The sequence below is a fragment of the Oreochromis aureus genome, linkage group 6 (assembly GCF_013358895.1).
Source record: "Oreochromis aureus strain Israel breed Guangdong linkage group 6, ZZ_aureus, whole genome shotgun sequence".
Lineage (NCBI taxonomy): Eukaryota > Metazoa > Chordata > Actinopteri > Cichliformes > Cichlidae > Oreochromis > Oreochromis aureus.
This window is the reverse complement of record NC_052947.1, coordinates 25,818,956-25,834,955: the sequence shown is the minus strand read 5'-3', so window position 1 is coordinate 25,834,955 and position 16,000 is coordinate 25,818,956. Positions and strand designations below refer to the sequence as shown.

The 16,000-nt window shown below is 40.9% G+C and overlaps 1 protein-coding gene across 1 annotated transcript in view; it reads right to left on the bottom strand.

Moving 5' to 3' along the window:
• rhbdl3 (rhomboid, veinlet-like 3 (Drosophila)) overlaps window positions 1-16,000 on the bottom strand; it is a 69,675-nt gene that overhangs the window by 25,386 nt on the left and 28,289 nt on the right. The window contains exon 4 of the mRNA XM_031740343.2: window positions 212-370. Within this exon, the coding sequence (XP_031596203.1) occupies window positions 212-370 (159 nt within the window). The remainder of the gene's footprint in view (window positions 1-211; window positions 371-16,000) is intronic.

Here is a 16,000-nt window from a genome sequence, read left to right as displayed (position 1 = left end):
TTTGACACTCACCGGCCACTTTATTAAGTATACTTGTTCAGCTGATCACAAAGCAAATATCCAGTCAGTCAATCACATGGCAGTAACTCAAGTAGACATGTCGATGCATATTGGTGCTGGACAGAGTATTTCAGAAACTGGTATAGTGGGATTTTCTCACATAACCATCTTTATGGTTTACACAGAGTTACACAAAGTTAAATCGTCTCACCAGGTTGACAAAGTCCTGATAACAGATCTTTCCATCAGCATTGCCATCAGCAAGGGCCAACAGCACTTCCAGTTTGTGGGGGTCGAGCTCAGAGCCATGGGTCGCCAGCAGGTCCCTGAACCGCTCTGTACTGATGAAGCCTGAGTTCTCGGGGTCATACTGCAAACAAAAACATATGAAAATGCAAAAGATTATTATTGATTCATTATTTGATTGATTATGTGATTACCTGTTTAAAAGTATTATTTAAATAGAACAGACAGAAAAATACTAGACAAACATGGTGTCTTTATGGGCACGACACTTGCAGTATATCAAACAGGAAAATAAACATTTTAGAAAGTCTAGAGTAGTCAGTTTCACCTCGTGCACAATTTTCTGTCGAGCCAAATATCAATACCCTAAAAACCATCAGCAGCGGTTTAGTCATGGTTTGAAGATCTTGTATAAAAGAGCTCTAATTGCTCTAAAAGGCCCAACTGCGGAGATGCAGTAACTTATAACAGCTTTGAATTTCACTTTGAAATGACACCCTGCACCGCATTTAGCCACAGGCTGCTTTTTGCTTATGAGAGGAAGCATTCACACATATCTGAAAAATAACATGCCCAAGATTTTCTGACAAATCCAAATATGTCAAAAGACCTTCAGAGCAGTGATTACTAAAGCACTTAAATGGTAAAAGAGCTCTGCGTTTTTCCTCCACTCTTTTCTTTCCTTTGTGCCGTGTGGCTTCAAATCTTAAGTGCCAATTTATAGTGAAGTTGCCACTCAGCCTATGCATATATAAATGCACGCACACAGACATTTAGGGGGCCAGAGGAAGGACCTCTTACAGAGGCTTTCTGATTGCAGAGAAGTGAGCAGTGTTTCTGGAATAATTTCGAGTGAAATGTGAAAAACCGAGCTGCTCATGACTCCCTAAAACAAGAAAAACAGAAAAAAGGTACAGCCACGTGTGACAATATCTGTCTGGCCTCAAATTACACTAGAAAGGACTTGAATGTGTTATTTGGATGTTGGGTTGATTGTGGATTCAGACAGAAGACAGCTGCTGCCTCTCTGCCTGCCTCTGTGTATGTGAGTGTGTATGCACATGTAACTCTGTATATTTGCAAATGTGCACATCCATGCATAAAGATGTGGCATTCAGGGAATATTAGCCGCCTGCCAGACTTCAACACCCCTGAACCAGATATAGTTACAGCACGCATGCATGCGCGTGTGTATGCAAACGTGTGGTTGCCATATGACAGCGCTAGCAGAAGCTGAGCACAGCCAGTCTGGCAGCAGGTGGTCTATGGTTGACCAAGGAACAACAGATAGAAGAGGTTCTGGCTCTCTCTCATATTGTATGTCTTTATTTTTACATGTTTTCTAATAGCGATGATGCAGTTTTCATTTAACGCAAGCCCATTTGTACATTTTCAAGCCAGCGTTATCTCTGAAATTTGCATCTAGCCTGAAACTTGTTTATATGCAGTTCGTCTGGCAGCAGACAATTAAATACAGCACGTTCCAGCAGGCAGTCATGTGTAGCAAGCATGCCGGTGCTACAAAGTATAGTAAGTAAAGTGTATGCTATGGACTGACTCATCAGACAACGGCAGATGTTTTTAACACATGCAGTCATGTGAAAGAGTAAATTTTCACAGGACTCTATGCAGTCCTTTGAAAACACTAAGTTTACTTTCACTTGCAAAGGAATGAAGAGGTTAAGAAGCAGCAAGTGCTGATGACCAAATATACTTGATTAGATAATCAGCAAGTGTGAGTTTAGTCTGGAGCATTCAAGCGTATGTTAACACAATGCCACAATCTTCACAGGTTAGAGGTCCCAGCAAACTGACCTCTAAGTCAGATGCTCAGAGAACATGCAAAAAATCCAAACGATACATCTCAACTTTACAGGCCTCAGTTAGCATGTTAAATCACGACATTTAGCGTGTTAAAAAAAAATCATGACAGAAGAATTAGAAAAAAAAAGACTAAACAAATGTGTTTTGTTTGGTAGTCTCTTCTTTCTCAACACGGCACCAGGACAAATCACTAGACCTCTGACACAATGTCCTGTGGACAGATGAAACTTTAATGCACTGAAGAATTTTTCTGCCAAAACCAAACATGGCATAGCAGTACAAAACACCTCATCCCAGCTGTCCAGCACAGTGGTGGACGGGTGATGATTTCAGCTTGTAGCCACTGAGTTGACCATGAATTCCTCTGTATATCAAAGCATTTAGCATCAAATGTGAAACTGCATCAAGGCAATGAGCTCAAGCACACCAGCAAACTACAGCAGAGAGGCTGGAAAAGAAAAAAATCGAGGTTCTGTAATGACGCAGTTGAAGTCCAGATCTTAGCCCGATTAAAATGCTGTGGCGAGACCTGCGGAGAGCTGTGCATAAACAAATTGCTAAAAACTTCAGTGAACTTAAGGAACAATGTAAAGACGAGTGGGACAAATTTAATCTATCACAACGTGAGGAAGTAATAAAGTCATAGAAAAAATGATGACCTGTGAAAATGTTTTTTCCGCTTGACAGTAAACAGAAGAAATGACTGGCAGCAGATAGTAAGTGAGACCTTTAGAGTATAGAAAGCATGATCAGTGGCTGACGTGATTAACGCATGGAGTTCTCAAATGTTGAAAAAAAGTACAGTTGCAACAAAGCTGTACGTTTGCAGAAGAAGAAGTAGTACGGAGAAGTGTCTAGATGTCTGTATTTTTTAAATAAGCCATATGTTTTCCCACTTCACTATATAATGGGTGACAATCTGATCGCCTGAGAATCAGCTGTTTTTGTTTTGTTTTGATACAATAACTGATTTATTGAAACCCTACAAAATGAGTATTTTCTGATGCACAGACCCTCGAAGTACATCAGGTGGTGCATTTTAATTTGTCTCCATTTTTCCAGCCTTTTTGAGCCCTCTTAAGTAAAGGAGATAGCTACATGAATTTTCAGGCTTGAAAAATGCATTTAAACTCTGATGTTTTTTTAAAGGCAAAAATATTCAAAGTAGGAAAGTACAATTTTGCCTAGTTTCATTAAATATGTTCTGAGGGGATCAGATGGAAACCTTATTTTAAATTTGACTGATTTTACTTGGAATGACCTTACTGCTAGTCAATAATATATTCAATATCACATGACTAATATTACTTTTGATGATGTGACTACTTACTTTCACATACATATCTGTGAGCAATGTTTGGGAAATGTGACAGCAATCTGAGAAAAACCATAGTTTAATGCTACCAGATGTAGCACTGAGGAAAGACAAAGTAGGACCACAAGAGTAACCTCACTAGAAGAGAGCCAAGTGATCTTCGTGTCTAATGACCTCAAGCATACAGTGCTGTGAATAAGCATTTGCCCCCTTCCTGTTTTCTTATTTTGTTGTGTATTCGTCACACTTGCATATTTCAGACGACAAAGCTTTTTTTTTAATATTAGACAAAAACAACCCGAGTCGATACAAAATGCAGTTATTTAATAATTAAGGGAAAAACAACTACGCAGACCTAGCAGGTCCTGTGTGAAAAAGTAATTGCCCCCTAGACCTAATAACTACTTGTGCCACTCTTGGCAGCAGGAACTGCAATTAAGCATTTTCAATGACTGGCAGTGTGTCTCTCACATCGCTGTGGAAGAATTTTGGCCCACTCTTCTTTGCAGAATGGTTTTAATTTAGCCACACTGAAGGGTTTTCAAGCATGAACAGCCCATCCATTTGTGCATTTTTCAATATTAGACAAACATTTACCCCTGAATATGCTGAAACTTGCACTGCTGAGTGCAACATGCTCTCTTTACTTTATGCACCAGCCAAAAAATCTCACTTAATGCATAAAATGTAAACTCTCCTCTACAGAAGTAAGAACAAACCTTCTTTTGCAGATCAGTGAGCTCCCGTTGAAGACATTTTGTCATGATGAAGTAACGTCAGCCAAAGCCAGTCTCACCACTCAGTGTCTGAGCGAGGCAATATGTTCAGTGTGTGTGTGTGTGTGTGTGTGTGTGTGTGTGTGTGTGTGTGTGTGTGTGTGTGTGTGTGTGTGTGTGTGTGTGTGTGAGAGAGAGAGAGAGACCCTGTCATATTGTTTGTCCCAGACTGTGCAGGGTTATTTCAAACCAGGACTAAAGGATTACAGTCCAATCCAAGACCCCCGCCACACACACCGCCCCAATTTTATCTCACACCCACCCTACTTACGAAAACCCCCCCCGCCCCCCATCAACCTCCTATCACCCTCCTCCATCTATCCCCTTCACACAACACCCTCTTTACCCTACATCCATGCACCTCTCCTTCACTTCTCCCCTTTACTTTCTCACTGTAAAGCAAAATACAAGAACTCCCTCAGAAGAAAAATAAATAGTTCAATAAATATGCCTGTTATCTCTTCCCATGTCACTCACAGATGCAGACAGCCATGCATTATTTTCCTCACACACACAAACATCTCCCTCGCTCCACCCTGCAACACCACAGGCTTCATAGCTGAGTGAGCACCCTCTGAAGTCAATGGGCAGACTGCTGGGGTGGAGCTGCAGAGGGACACACTCAACAATGGACCACTGATAGCAATTTCATGCAAGGTTTAGCCAGTTCCTTCACTCCAATTAGTGATCGTTTCCTTTCGATGCAGGTCCACGCAGAGAAGGACATTATATCACACAAAAAACATTTTTGACCAAGACTCTTGGCAGAAGCTAAAACTGGCACATTTAAGCAAGTTTAGTTTGTTTGTGTATCATTTAATTATTGCACTTTGCAAAGGAAATGATTGTGAGCTGCACATAAAGATGTACTAATGCTGTTTTTAAAATTATGCACCGACGTTATTATCATCTCTCTAGCAGTTATGAAATAACTTTGAGTTTTGTTGGATGCATTTTGGCTTGTGTTGTAATAATATTTCCCAGATCTAGAATTTGAATTAGCTTCTATCCCAACACATTTCATTTTCATAATTATGTTATTGTCTCTTCTTCATAAGGCCTGTTTTGCAAGCAGCAAAGGGAGTGTGATGCAAATCTCTCAGATTAAAAAAAGCACACACACACATACTCTCAAATCCTGGTACAGACATAATACCATAAAACATTCACAACCAATGAGTCTTCATATTAAGGGCTTCTCAGCAGCCTGTCAGGGGGAGGAGGAGGAAAACAACAGAGGGAGGGGAGTGTGAGGGGTGTTAATGCTGAGGCAGAGGGGTGCATTTTGGACACAATGCAGGGCTTTTTGTCTTCATCCTCATTTTCATAAAGCTGAATATTAAGGAAGCGGAGGGGAGGCAGTGTGTGAGGGTCAGGGACTTTTTTTTCAAGGATTTAAGTTTGTATTGAGAGCCTGGAGAAACGAAGCAGGCTGTGTAAGATATACTCAAAACAACTCGAGGATGATAAAATCGAACCCTCATTTATTTTAAGTGGCTGAAAAGAATGAAAACACTGAGATCCTCTGCTGTACTCTGGGCCTGGATTCCAAAATATTGATCGCAATTTGTGTTGCTGTGTTAAAACATAAGACTGAAAGCCTTGATCTGTCTGACCTTTTAGTTTTTCAGTGACCATTGACACTGACCCCACACTGTTTTGAATCGCTGTCTCTGAGTTGTGAGCTACTAATTAGATGGTGTCTGGAACACGAAGCACAAGCTAAGAAGAAGAAGAAAATTGGACAGATGATGACGTCCAAACAATCATCTTGCTCTACCACAGCTGGTGGCCACGCTCAAATCCTGCTACACCTGTGATAGGTATTTTCAGCTGCTCACTAATTTCCCAAGGAGTTTCCACAGCAGATGGACATGCACGTTTGATTTGGCACAGACTGTTAGATAGGATGCCCTACCTGATGCAGCACTTCCATATATCTGGGCCTGGGACCGGCACTAGGACTACACTAGTTTTTGACCTCATGAAGCTGATCTCAAACCAGATATCTTTTACATGTAAGGCTAATGTTTAAACGACTGCATCACAGAGCCACTCAATGCCTGCTACACCAACAGTTGTGGTCAGACGTTTACATACACTCATCCTGGGCATAAATGTCATGGTAATTTGGGGCTTTTAAGGATTGCTTTTCTTGGTTAGAAAAACATCTTTAAATCACTTTAAAAACAAGAACTGGGTGCACATGTTTGAATCTATTCTGGACTTTCTCGAACCCACTCAGGGTCAAATGCATACAAACAAGCTTAAATATATACATACATCCACTCACTTAAATCTTCTGCCTTTTAACTTGTCAAGGTTAAGGCTTATTAGTGATCATGTCTGACTACAACTGGTAGTTCTCCTTTGACAGCAGCATTCACTGGATTAACCAATATCCACAACTATTGGAGAATCCAAGGAACTCAGTGAAAAATTGTAGATCTACAGATTTCTTGGGGCTGTCTCTAAACAACTGAAGATTTCAACATCACCACTTCAAACAATTGTATGTAAGTTCAAGTTATTCTGATGTGTCGGTTTGCGAAAGTCTGTAGAAGACCCAAAGTGTTACCCTCAGATGAGAGGAAATTGGGGCCTCCTCCTCTCCGTGAATCGCTACCTTATCGTGGTGGAGGGGTTTGTGTGTCCCAGGGATCCCAGGGGCTATGTTGTCTGGGGGCTTTTGCCCCCTGGTAGGGTCTCCCATGGCAAATTGGTCCTGGGTGAGGGACCAGACAAAGAGCGATTCAGAAGACCCTTATGAAGAGAACATCGAGGGAACAGTTTACCCTGCCGGGATAGGGTTACCGGGCCCCACCCTGGAGCCAGGCCCGGGGAGGGTGCCCGAGGGCGAGCGTCTGGTGGCCGGGCCTTAGTCCATGGGGCCCGGCCGGGCACAGCCCGAAGAGGAGACATGGGCCCATCCTCCCACAGGCCCAACACCCGCAGGAGGCGCCATAGGGGTCAGGTGCATTGTGTGCCAGGCAGTGGGCCAGAAGCGGAGGCCCTGGCGGACTAGGAACGCCTTGGTGTTCCCCCGGATAAGCTGAAGGAGGTGGCTGGGGAGAGGGAGGTCTGGGCTTCTCTGCTTAGGCTGCTGCCCCCGCGACCTGGCCTCGGATAAAGCAGATGAAGATGGATGGATGGATGGATGAGAGGAAATTGGTTAGAATATTCAGGAACAACCAAGGAGCCTGCCATGAACTAGAAACTCCTGGAACACCACCGTCACTCTCCACAGTGAAGACAGTTTGAAATCGCCATGGACTGAGAGAGTGCCGACCAAAAAAGAAGCCCCTGCTCCAAAACCCACACCTCCAAGTTCGAGTGAAATTTGTAGCTGCCCACATGGACAAGCCAAATGCCTTTTGGAGAAAGGTTTTATGGTCCGACGAGACAAAGACTGAGCTATTTGACCACCAATGCCAGAAGCTTGTTAATTACTACCAAAATTGACTGATTTCGGTGCAGATTGATAATAGAGATTAAACCAGATATTAGTGGGGGATATATGCATATATTTGAGTCTGTATGTATCCCAATTTAAACCCAAAATACATTAAAACTTGTTTTTATTTCAAAGAATGCCTTAAAAGCCCAAAACTACCATGACATCCATGCCCATAATGAGTGTATGCGTATGTCTTACTAAAACTGTACATCAGTAAACAGTTAATAAGCTGCCAAGCCGTTAAGAACTGATGTGTTGAATGCTGATATGGGATAATTGCACACAGTGGGAAAACTTTTTATTCTGTGTCTGACAAAACCTTTTTAATTGTTTCCGAAGAAAATGAGATCTGTTGTTCCTCTGCTGACAGTAAACTTATGTATGGTTTATGCAACATCAGCGGAAAACAGATTGCCAAAACTTTTGATAACCTCATCTACATTTTAGACAGGATGTACCCTGGAGGCTCTGCAGGAAGCAGTTCATACTATAGCATGTAATCACAAAATGTAGGCTGTGAGTCATTCTGACAGTCACTCTTTTCTCAATGCCGACGTCAGAAATGCGGTGAAACAAACTAACAGGACAGGAAATTGAAGCTGCATCAGCATAGAGCTCGCTAATTTCACACTGGAAAATAATTCATTCAGTCATACAGGTTGGTGCAGTAACAAGCGTGACATGTGTGACCTGTCTCACTGGGATGCAATGACACGCACCAGCCATTTTTCTCATCCCATGTAAAGAATTGTCAAGTACCTAGATTACCTGAAAGCTGCAAAGGTTTGCACGTGGACAAGGACGTGAGGAAATAAACAAACATGACCGCTGCCGGTGGAGTCAGTAAAGATTCCCAGTGTCACACATTTCAAGAATAACATCCTCCTGGTGGTGTAGGTACGACTATAGCTAAGTAGCAAAGCTCCGCGCTGTGGCAGCACATCCAGGTTGAGAATGCAATTACATGTGTTTGAGTGTGTGCAACCACACACTGCAGGTGGTTTTAAGGAGGGATTGCTAAAAATAGACACTATCTTTAGGATGCAGTAGACTTACTTTTGGTAGTGTTATTTGATATTAAGAAGAATTAGAGAGCAGAATGCATGTAAATACAGTCAACATACAACTTCGGCTCTGCAGATGTATGCTCAGCTCAATTATTTTTTACCTAAATATTGTTATTTGGGGTATTAAGGAAAATATATATATTACATCTACATACAGTGTATCATTTATTACTTCCTTCCAGTTAAATACATGGTGTGGCATAATCCATCAGCAAGCAGCCTGTTCGGCAGTATAATTACCTACAGTCACACCACACAGTCAGACAGTGTTCAGTTGTTGCTATTTTAAGGATTGTGCAGTACAAAAAAAAGCAGCTTCTGCCTGTTTGAGTTGCTGACCCACAGACAAAACACGATTTTTAGTTATCCAGCCACTGGCATCTTGTATTTTCTACAGTAAATCAAACATCTCATTACAACTCACAGCAATGAGGCTATTCTACCGTGTCCTGTTAAATTCTTTCAGAGAACAAGTTGCTTTGCTGTAAAACACTTGGAGATGTTGAGGTTCACTCAGATACCTGTACTCAGATACATTCACTTGTATTTTAATGCCCCTGATTTAAAGCAGCGCTACAGCATAGGTTTTTATATATAGTGTTACAGTATTTTTATATGTAATACAATATGAAGATTGAGCATGAAAAAAAGCAGCTTCTGTCTGTTTGAGTTGCTGACCCACAGACAAAACAAGATTTTTGGATTGAGCATGAAGGCAGAGTAGCCAAGACTGGCTAATTGACTGTGGCTGACATTACAAAAGGCGATTTAACAAGCTGGCAGATTCTCTTTCCTAATGACTTTGCTTTTTTTGTAAAAACAGTATCTGAACTTCAGGCTGCTGTGTTAGAAACTCCGAGACACCCTGTTAAAGATTCAAAGTCTGTCTCAGTAAGACTACATGACATTTTTGACCACTGAGTATGAGGACAATACTGTAATTAATTTAAAAATATGCGTGCATGGAGTCTAGAGGGAATCAGAATCAGCAATTAGCATATGAAAAATAAAAAATCAAGCAACATTTCTCAGGAAATCAGAGCTTGTTCAAAACATCCATCCATTTTCTTAACAGCTCGTCCATTTCATGGCCGCGATGTAGCGGATTTAAAACCAGGACCTCTTTGCTGTGTCCTATTCAAATCAATCATAGTAACCAATGACTATTCTTCATTAACTTATGAATCTGATAAGAATGATTACTGAGGCCTGGCATGCGTATAAACAAGTTTATACGAAAACAATTTCCTGAATGAGAGTCAGCTAAAAAAGAGCCTTATAGTTTGAGTTAACAAAGTTCAGTCAGGGCAAAGAGAAGGAAATGCAACCATTTGAAACTTGAAATGATTGGATAAAAATCTCAGTTTGATTAGAGCGTTACATCAAACTCAAACACACCCAAACACAAGCACAAATACACAAAGGTAACTGAAGATGCTAATTTTTCCTTTAATTTGTCACACCCATGAACATGGAATACACATGTAAATTCAAAAGGGAGAACGGGAATGTAAATTTTACACGTAGATTCCTGTCTAAATACAGTCTTTGAGTGTTAATCCTTTCTGAGCAGATGCTGCACATTTACACACACACACTCAACACACAAGTATTATAATTCCACTTCCCTGTGCTTCCTGAATATTCCCCTGGCATGGAGCAATTAGCAGTTCTAATAAAAAGCCCGCCTCGTTAAAGCTTGTTAGTCTCCTGGCTAATTACACTGAAGCACCAGGGAGGACAGGCAAAACCAGCGGCACCTCATTCACTGGCCATTACTCAGACACTACAACTGAAACCACTCAAACACACTCACCTTCTCATGTTAATCAGGCTTTTCAGGATGTGACCTTGACAACAGGAGGGGTTTCCCTGTGTGATTTTTCTTCTTCTTCTGCCTTCTCTTTCATCTTTCTCACACACTCGCATTCTTTTATTTCCTTCGCTTTTTTTTTGCATTATCTAGCCCAGCTGAAAGAGTACATTATCACAGTTATTGCCACTGTAAGCTGGGAGACGCTCTGTGGTTTTAGAGCTTGTCATAAGCCCCGCTAGCAGGACCCAGCCTCATTTAGGAGACTAGTTCAGGTTGAGTGGAGCCGACAGCTTGTCGGCGGGAGGCAACCCTTAATGGTAGAGGCGGAGCAGCGATGGAGAGGTGAAAAGTCAAACACTCAGACAGACAGCTGACATCACCCAAAAGACCCCAGTCAAGATTATGGGGTTATGAGCAACCATGGATGAAAATCTTCATGTTGGTAATGTGTGTGTCTTTGCAACAATTCTGGCCATTTCCATGCAAAGTGATGCATTTGAAAAAGCATTTTTCCATATTTTCCCTTTAACTGCACAAAACCACATGGACTGCCATACGAAATTGCCATGACACATGTGTAGTATGGAGAATCCTAATGATTTATGGTGATTATTTTATTATGCCCTGATTTTTTCACTGCCCTTTGGGTCTTTTTATTTCAATGTTGTAATAGACAAGCTACTATCAACACCTTTGTTAATATACTTTAACTAGGGCTGCACAGTTCATTGAATTTTAATGTTGATCACGATTTTGGTTTCCCACAATTAAATGAACATGACCGAGAGACACTGAAAATGAGGCGCTCCCTTAATCAGATCCTTAACCTGTCCCTGCATGTGCCAGTCACAGCTGCTCCCTGCATCACACAGCTTGAGTTTTTCCGGACGAGCGCGGATGACAAAATTACATTAAAAGACAAATATACAACAAAACTGAAATGTCTGCCATAAGAGAAGATGAAGAGATTATACTCCAAATGGAACATCCTCTGTTGATCCATCGCTTGATTTCAGCCCAAGTGTTGCTAACCGAGAACTAATCATGTGCAAAAAGTGCTGTAGTGTTGTGTCTACAATAAGCTTATTCAGCCACCTGAAAACACACCACAAGCTGAAGTATAATGAATGCATGAATATCAAGAAAAACAATGCAATGGTTACTTACATCAACTCTGATGTCCATAAAAGTGAGCCCGTACAGCTGACAAAAACTTACCAACCAAACTTACCAACCAATGGCCAAAGATAGGAGCCCACTGAACACAGTGTGCGTTTTAGTTATACGCATCATGCATGTACAAAGACTTCAACAGGGCAGGTGAATAAACACCCTGTTTGTCTGCAAAGACGTTTCAATTGTATGTAGCTTAATGTAAAAGTCAAAGCAGTGTGGTGTTGATGTTATCCGAATGCAAAGATTTGTATAGATATGAAAATGTGAAAGGAGTGTTTACATGACAATGCAATGAAAACATTTTTTGCCAACACAATCGATGAATAATCATGATAAATAACCACAAACTCAATACTGAACAAACTAAACATGATAATCATTTTGGCCATAATCGTGCATCCCTTAGGCTACGTTCACACTGCAGGTCTTAATGCTCAATTCCGATTTTTTGATCAAATCCAATTTTTTTTGTCTGCTTGTTCACACTACAAATAAAATGTGACAGCAAACGCGCTCCAGTGTGAACCCTCAAAGCGGCCCGCATGCGCAAAGAAGACGTCACACACAACGCGCTCTGTTTAGACCCAGACCGAACAATATTGTTTGACTGATGGCCCTTAATATAAAGACTTGTTTCGGACTTTACGTTTCCCAATTTTGCTTTAAGTTGTAAAGTTATTTTGTTATTTATATATGGCCTAATAATGGTCCTTATTGCATTTTTAGAGAGGAGCGGTGCTTCAAAGGACAGTTGCAGATTTCTGTCAGAATCTGCAGATTATACAGTACAAATAAAATGTTCACGTTTCTCCAACGTTGTCTTCCCAACAGTTTCACTGACATCTACCCTGGATGGCCAGGAAGCGTTCACGATGTCTTCTCGGGCGCTTCTCCGGCGCTGATAATTGGCGTCTGTCTTGTGTCAGTGACGTAAAAGACAGATTTAATGCGACATGACCGTTCAAACAGCAGTCGCTTTCTAAAACATCGGATATGTATCGGATTCAGTACCACATACGAAAGTGACCTAGACTGGATTTGAAAATATCGGATTTGTGCTTTTCAAACTGTCATACTATGATCGGATATGGGTCGCATAGGGTCAGAAAAGTTGGATTTGATGCGCTTTCGCCTGCAGTGTGAACGTAGCCTAATTGTATCTGTTGGTTTTAAATTTAACACTACAAGGAAATAATTGGATAACAGCCTAAAAATGAAGTATTTTTCAAACATGATCATCATTTTCAGAATATTATGCTTGGTGTGAGTTTGCTTAAAAGTATGAACATCAATAATAACTCTCATTATTTTGAAAATTCATTTACTGAAAGGTTCAAAGCCTTGCAAACACACACATCGTAAAGCATATATACATGTAAGACAGCAGTCAGCTCTCTTTCAAAGTAAAAAGTGCCAAATTCACGTCGGTCAGTCTGACATGAGCGGTTCTAATCTTTCCCACAGCCTGGGGCCAGTTTGACAGCTTCCAACTCAGGCAGGCACTGATGCAGACGGGGTACCAGTCAGTAGCCCGTTTGTCGTATCATTGTTTTCTGACAGAGAACAAATTCAGTTACCCAGAAAAAACCAACGCTGTTCAGAGCAGAAGAGACCAAAGATTTCAGCAGCATCTAATCGTTACTTTAATTATGCTCTGCTGTGCATGTGTTATTTTTTTTAACCTCAAAGGGCAGAACTTTTTACTGAAATGAAGGAAAAAACAATCAGCTCAAGTCAACTTGTCTCACACTGAAGCTGGATGACTCGCTTTAGTCTTGCTGTCACACAGATCCTCTTTTCAGTTTCATTATCATTTGTGTTCAAAATGAACTTTGAAAGCATTCAGCTGGGGAGAGATCTCCACCTGGGATAAACACAGAAAGGAAGATCCATTACCTCTCTGCTCCTCCCAGGTGGATCATCTGCCGGTGTCACTTGACAGCTGAGTGACAAGATGACAGCAGAACGGGGCGAGTTGCGGAAGGAAGGGATGTGATGAGCAACCACAGTTTCACACCATTAATTACTCAGACTTCACCTCTCCTGTCGTGGAGGATTCTGCTGGAAAAGGTCAGCCGTCTGGCTCGCATAGAGACCAGCTCACCATGCATGTCACGGCCCCCGCTGGCAAAGCCAGTGCTCTGCCCACATCACACTTCAAACGCATGACTAATGACTCAACAAGACTTCTAATAGCCCCCAAAATGCCAAGCAGTGCCTGTTAATGCAGCCATAAAAACTTAAGACTCAAAGGCCAAGGGCACAGACAAGTAAGGGAGAAGAGAGGGAGGAAGAGAAAACAAGGGAAAAGGAGTGAAAGGAAGCTAGAAATAAAGCAAAGAAACTCAGGATTAAAAGGATTAAAAGTTATAAATATGCTGACCAATGATCGGGGTTAAGTTGGGTATCCACTTGAGTCTTTGATCTTTTGAGATAATGGTAACATTTCTCTAGCTAAGTCGTGATAAAATAACATGAGGATGAAGTTTAAAATTATAATACTTATAAGAATGTCCAGACCGTAGCCTACAAATGGAAACCGCTAGCTTGCAGGACAGAAAGCACTACAGATGGCAGGAGGCAGGTAAAATTACTTCTTTTGATGCAATAACCTTCAGCTGGGCACAAAACAAGTCAATTAAGCAACAATGTGACAGAGCATACATCAGCAAGTTCAACAAGCTGAGGGAGGACCTTTCTTGTCCCAGCACAGCTCTCTATCACAACCCACTTTCATTAAACAGCAGGTCCTCCAACAATTTCTCACCCACTCCGCTTTCTTTACCTCGTTACTCATGCTTGAATACGAGCGGTGTTTTCCCCTGGGAAACTCGGGTGAAACACTGAGGGGCAAGTGTTGCACAGAACGCACACTTGAACTTGTTATTTCCCCGAGCTTGTAGCGCAAAAAGATGATTGTTGTAGGACAGAGAGCAGGATGAAGCCACTTTGCTTTGTAGGGTAAGAGACAAAGGAGCAACAAGAGAGACAAAAGAGTAATCACCGAGAAGTGCATGCAAGTAGCTTGGGGGATCTGAAATACATATAATAATAAAAATAATAATATTAAGAACAATAATTATTCAAATCTCAATTTTATTAAGGCTGGCATTTTACAGACCACTTAAGGATGCAGAAGAAGATGCGTAGAAAAACAGTGTGAGAAATAAATAAAGTCACTTAAACATAAATATGTGATATATTCTACATTATATTCCAAACTATTGCTAATATTGCATCTCTATCATGTTGGTTGACGAGGTAAACAAAACATTTACTAGTGATGACAACAGTTATTTCTGTTTATGTCTGCTCTCTGGTGAAATTACAGACACATAAAAATAGTCACAACATAAATGCAACAACCTAACACTTGCAGAGCAGGCCAGAGGTGCACAAGGGTATCACCCTGAAGGGCATACTGGCCAAATGTATGATTTTTGATTGTCTGTGGGCAGAGTGGTGTAACATTAAGGTCCTCCCTCATTCTGACGTTCACCTGAAAAACCAGGAGAAGTGGGGGAAGAACAAAAGTAATATTTTATATAATAATAATGTATTGATAATGCTTATCTATTCCTTTACCTGCTAATCTACAAAAGTGTTTTGCCATACGGGATAGTTCTGTAGGACAAAACTCTCAACTTTTGTCAACTAAGTCAAAGCAAAGGTGTATTTCAAACTAAGGACTGAAACTATGGCACCATCAAGAAAAAGCTTTGCACTGCACTTTTGAATAATGTACAATTTAAATCCATGTATAGAAGATGCACAGTATGTATCAGATCAACTTTGAAAAGAAAGTAGAAATTGAGTCAAAAGTTGTTTCTCTTTTTACCTTCAGCACATGTATATGTATGTATGGATATGTGCAGTTACCTGTATATTTACAGGCTTGTGTGTTCATGTACCTGTACATGTATAACTTTCCATGGATTTACATACATATTTGTATGGCTTCTACTACTGGATGTTACCTTATCGTAAGCCATTGCTTGTTCAAAGGCCAGGTCTACGAGATTGTAACGTAAATAAACTTGAAGTGTTCAGGTTGAAGACAAAGAGACCAGGGGGCAAAAATATCAATAAAATAAAAGTTGTTATTAATAATTAAACTAGAAAATAAGGACAAGGAGCTAATACTATCAAAAGAAGTAAAAATACAACAATGCCTAGAAGCTGCACAAAAAACAAAAGAATCAAAAAGGTTAAGTGGTCAAAAACAGCCTCTCTCCACAGAGCAGGAGTAAGAAGTCCAGACACACACATCGCTCACAAGCTGTAAAACAAAGGCTCTCTGGCACTGGAGCTCTGGCCTAATTG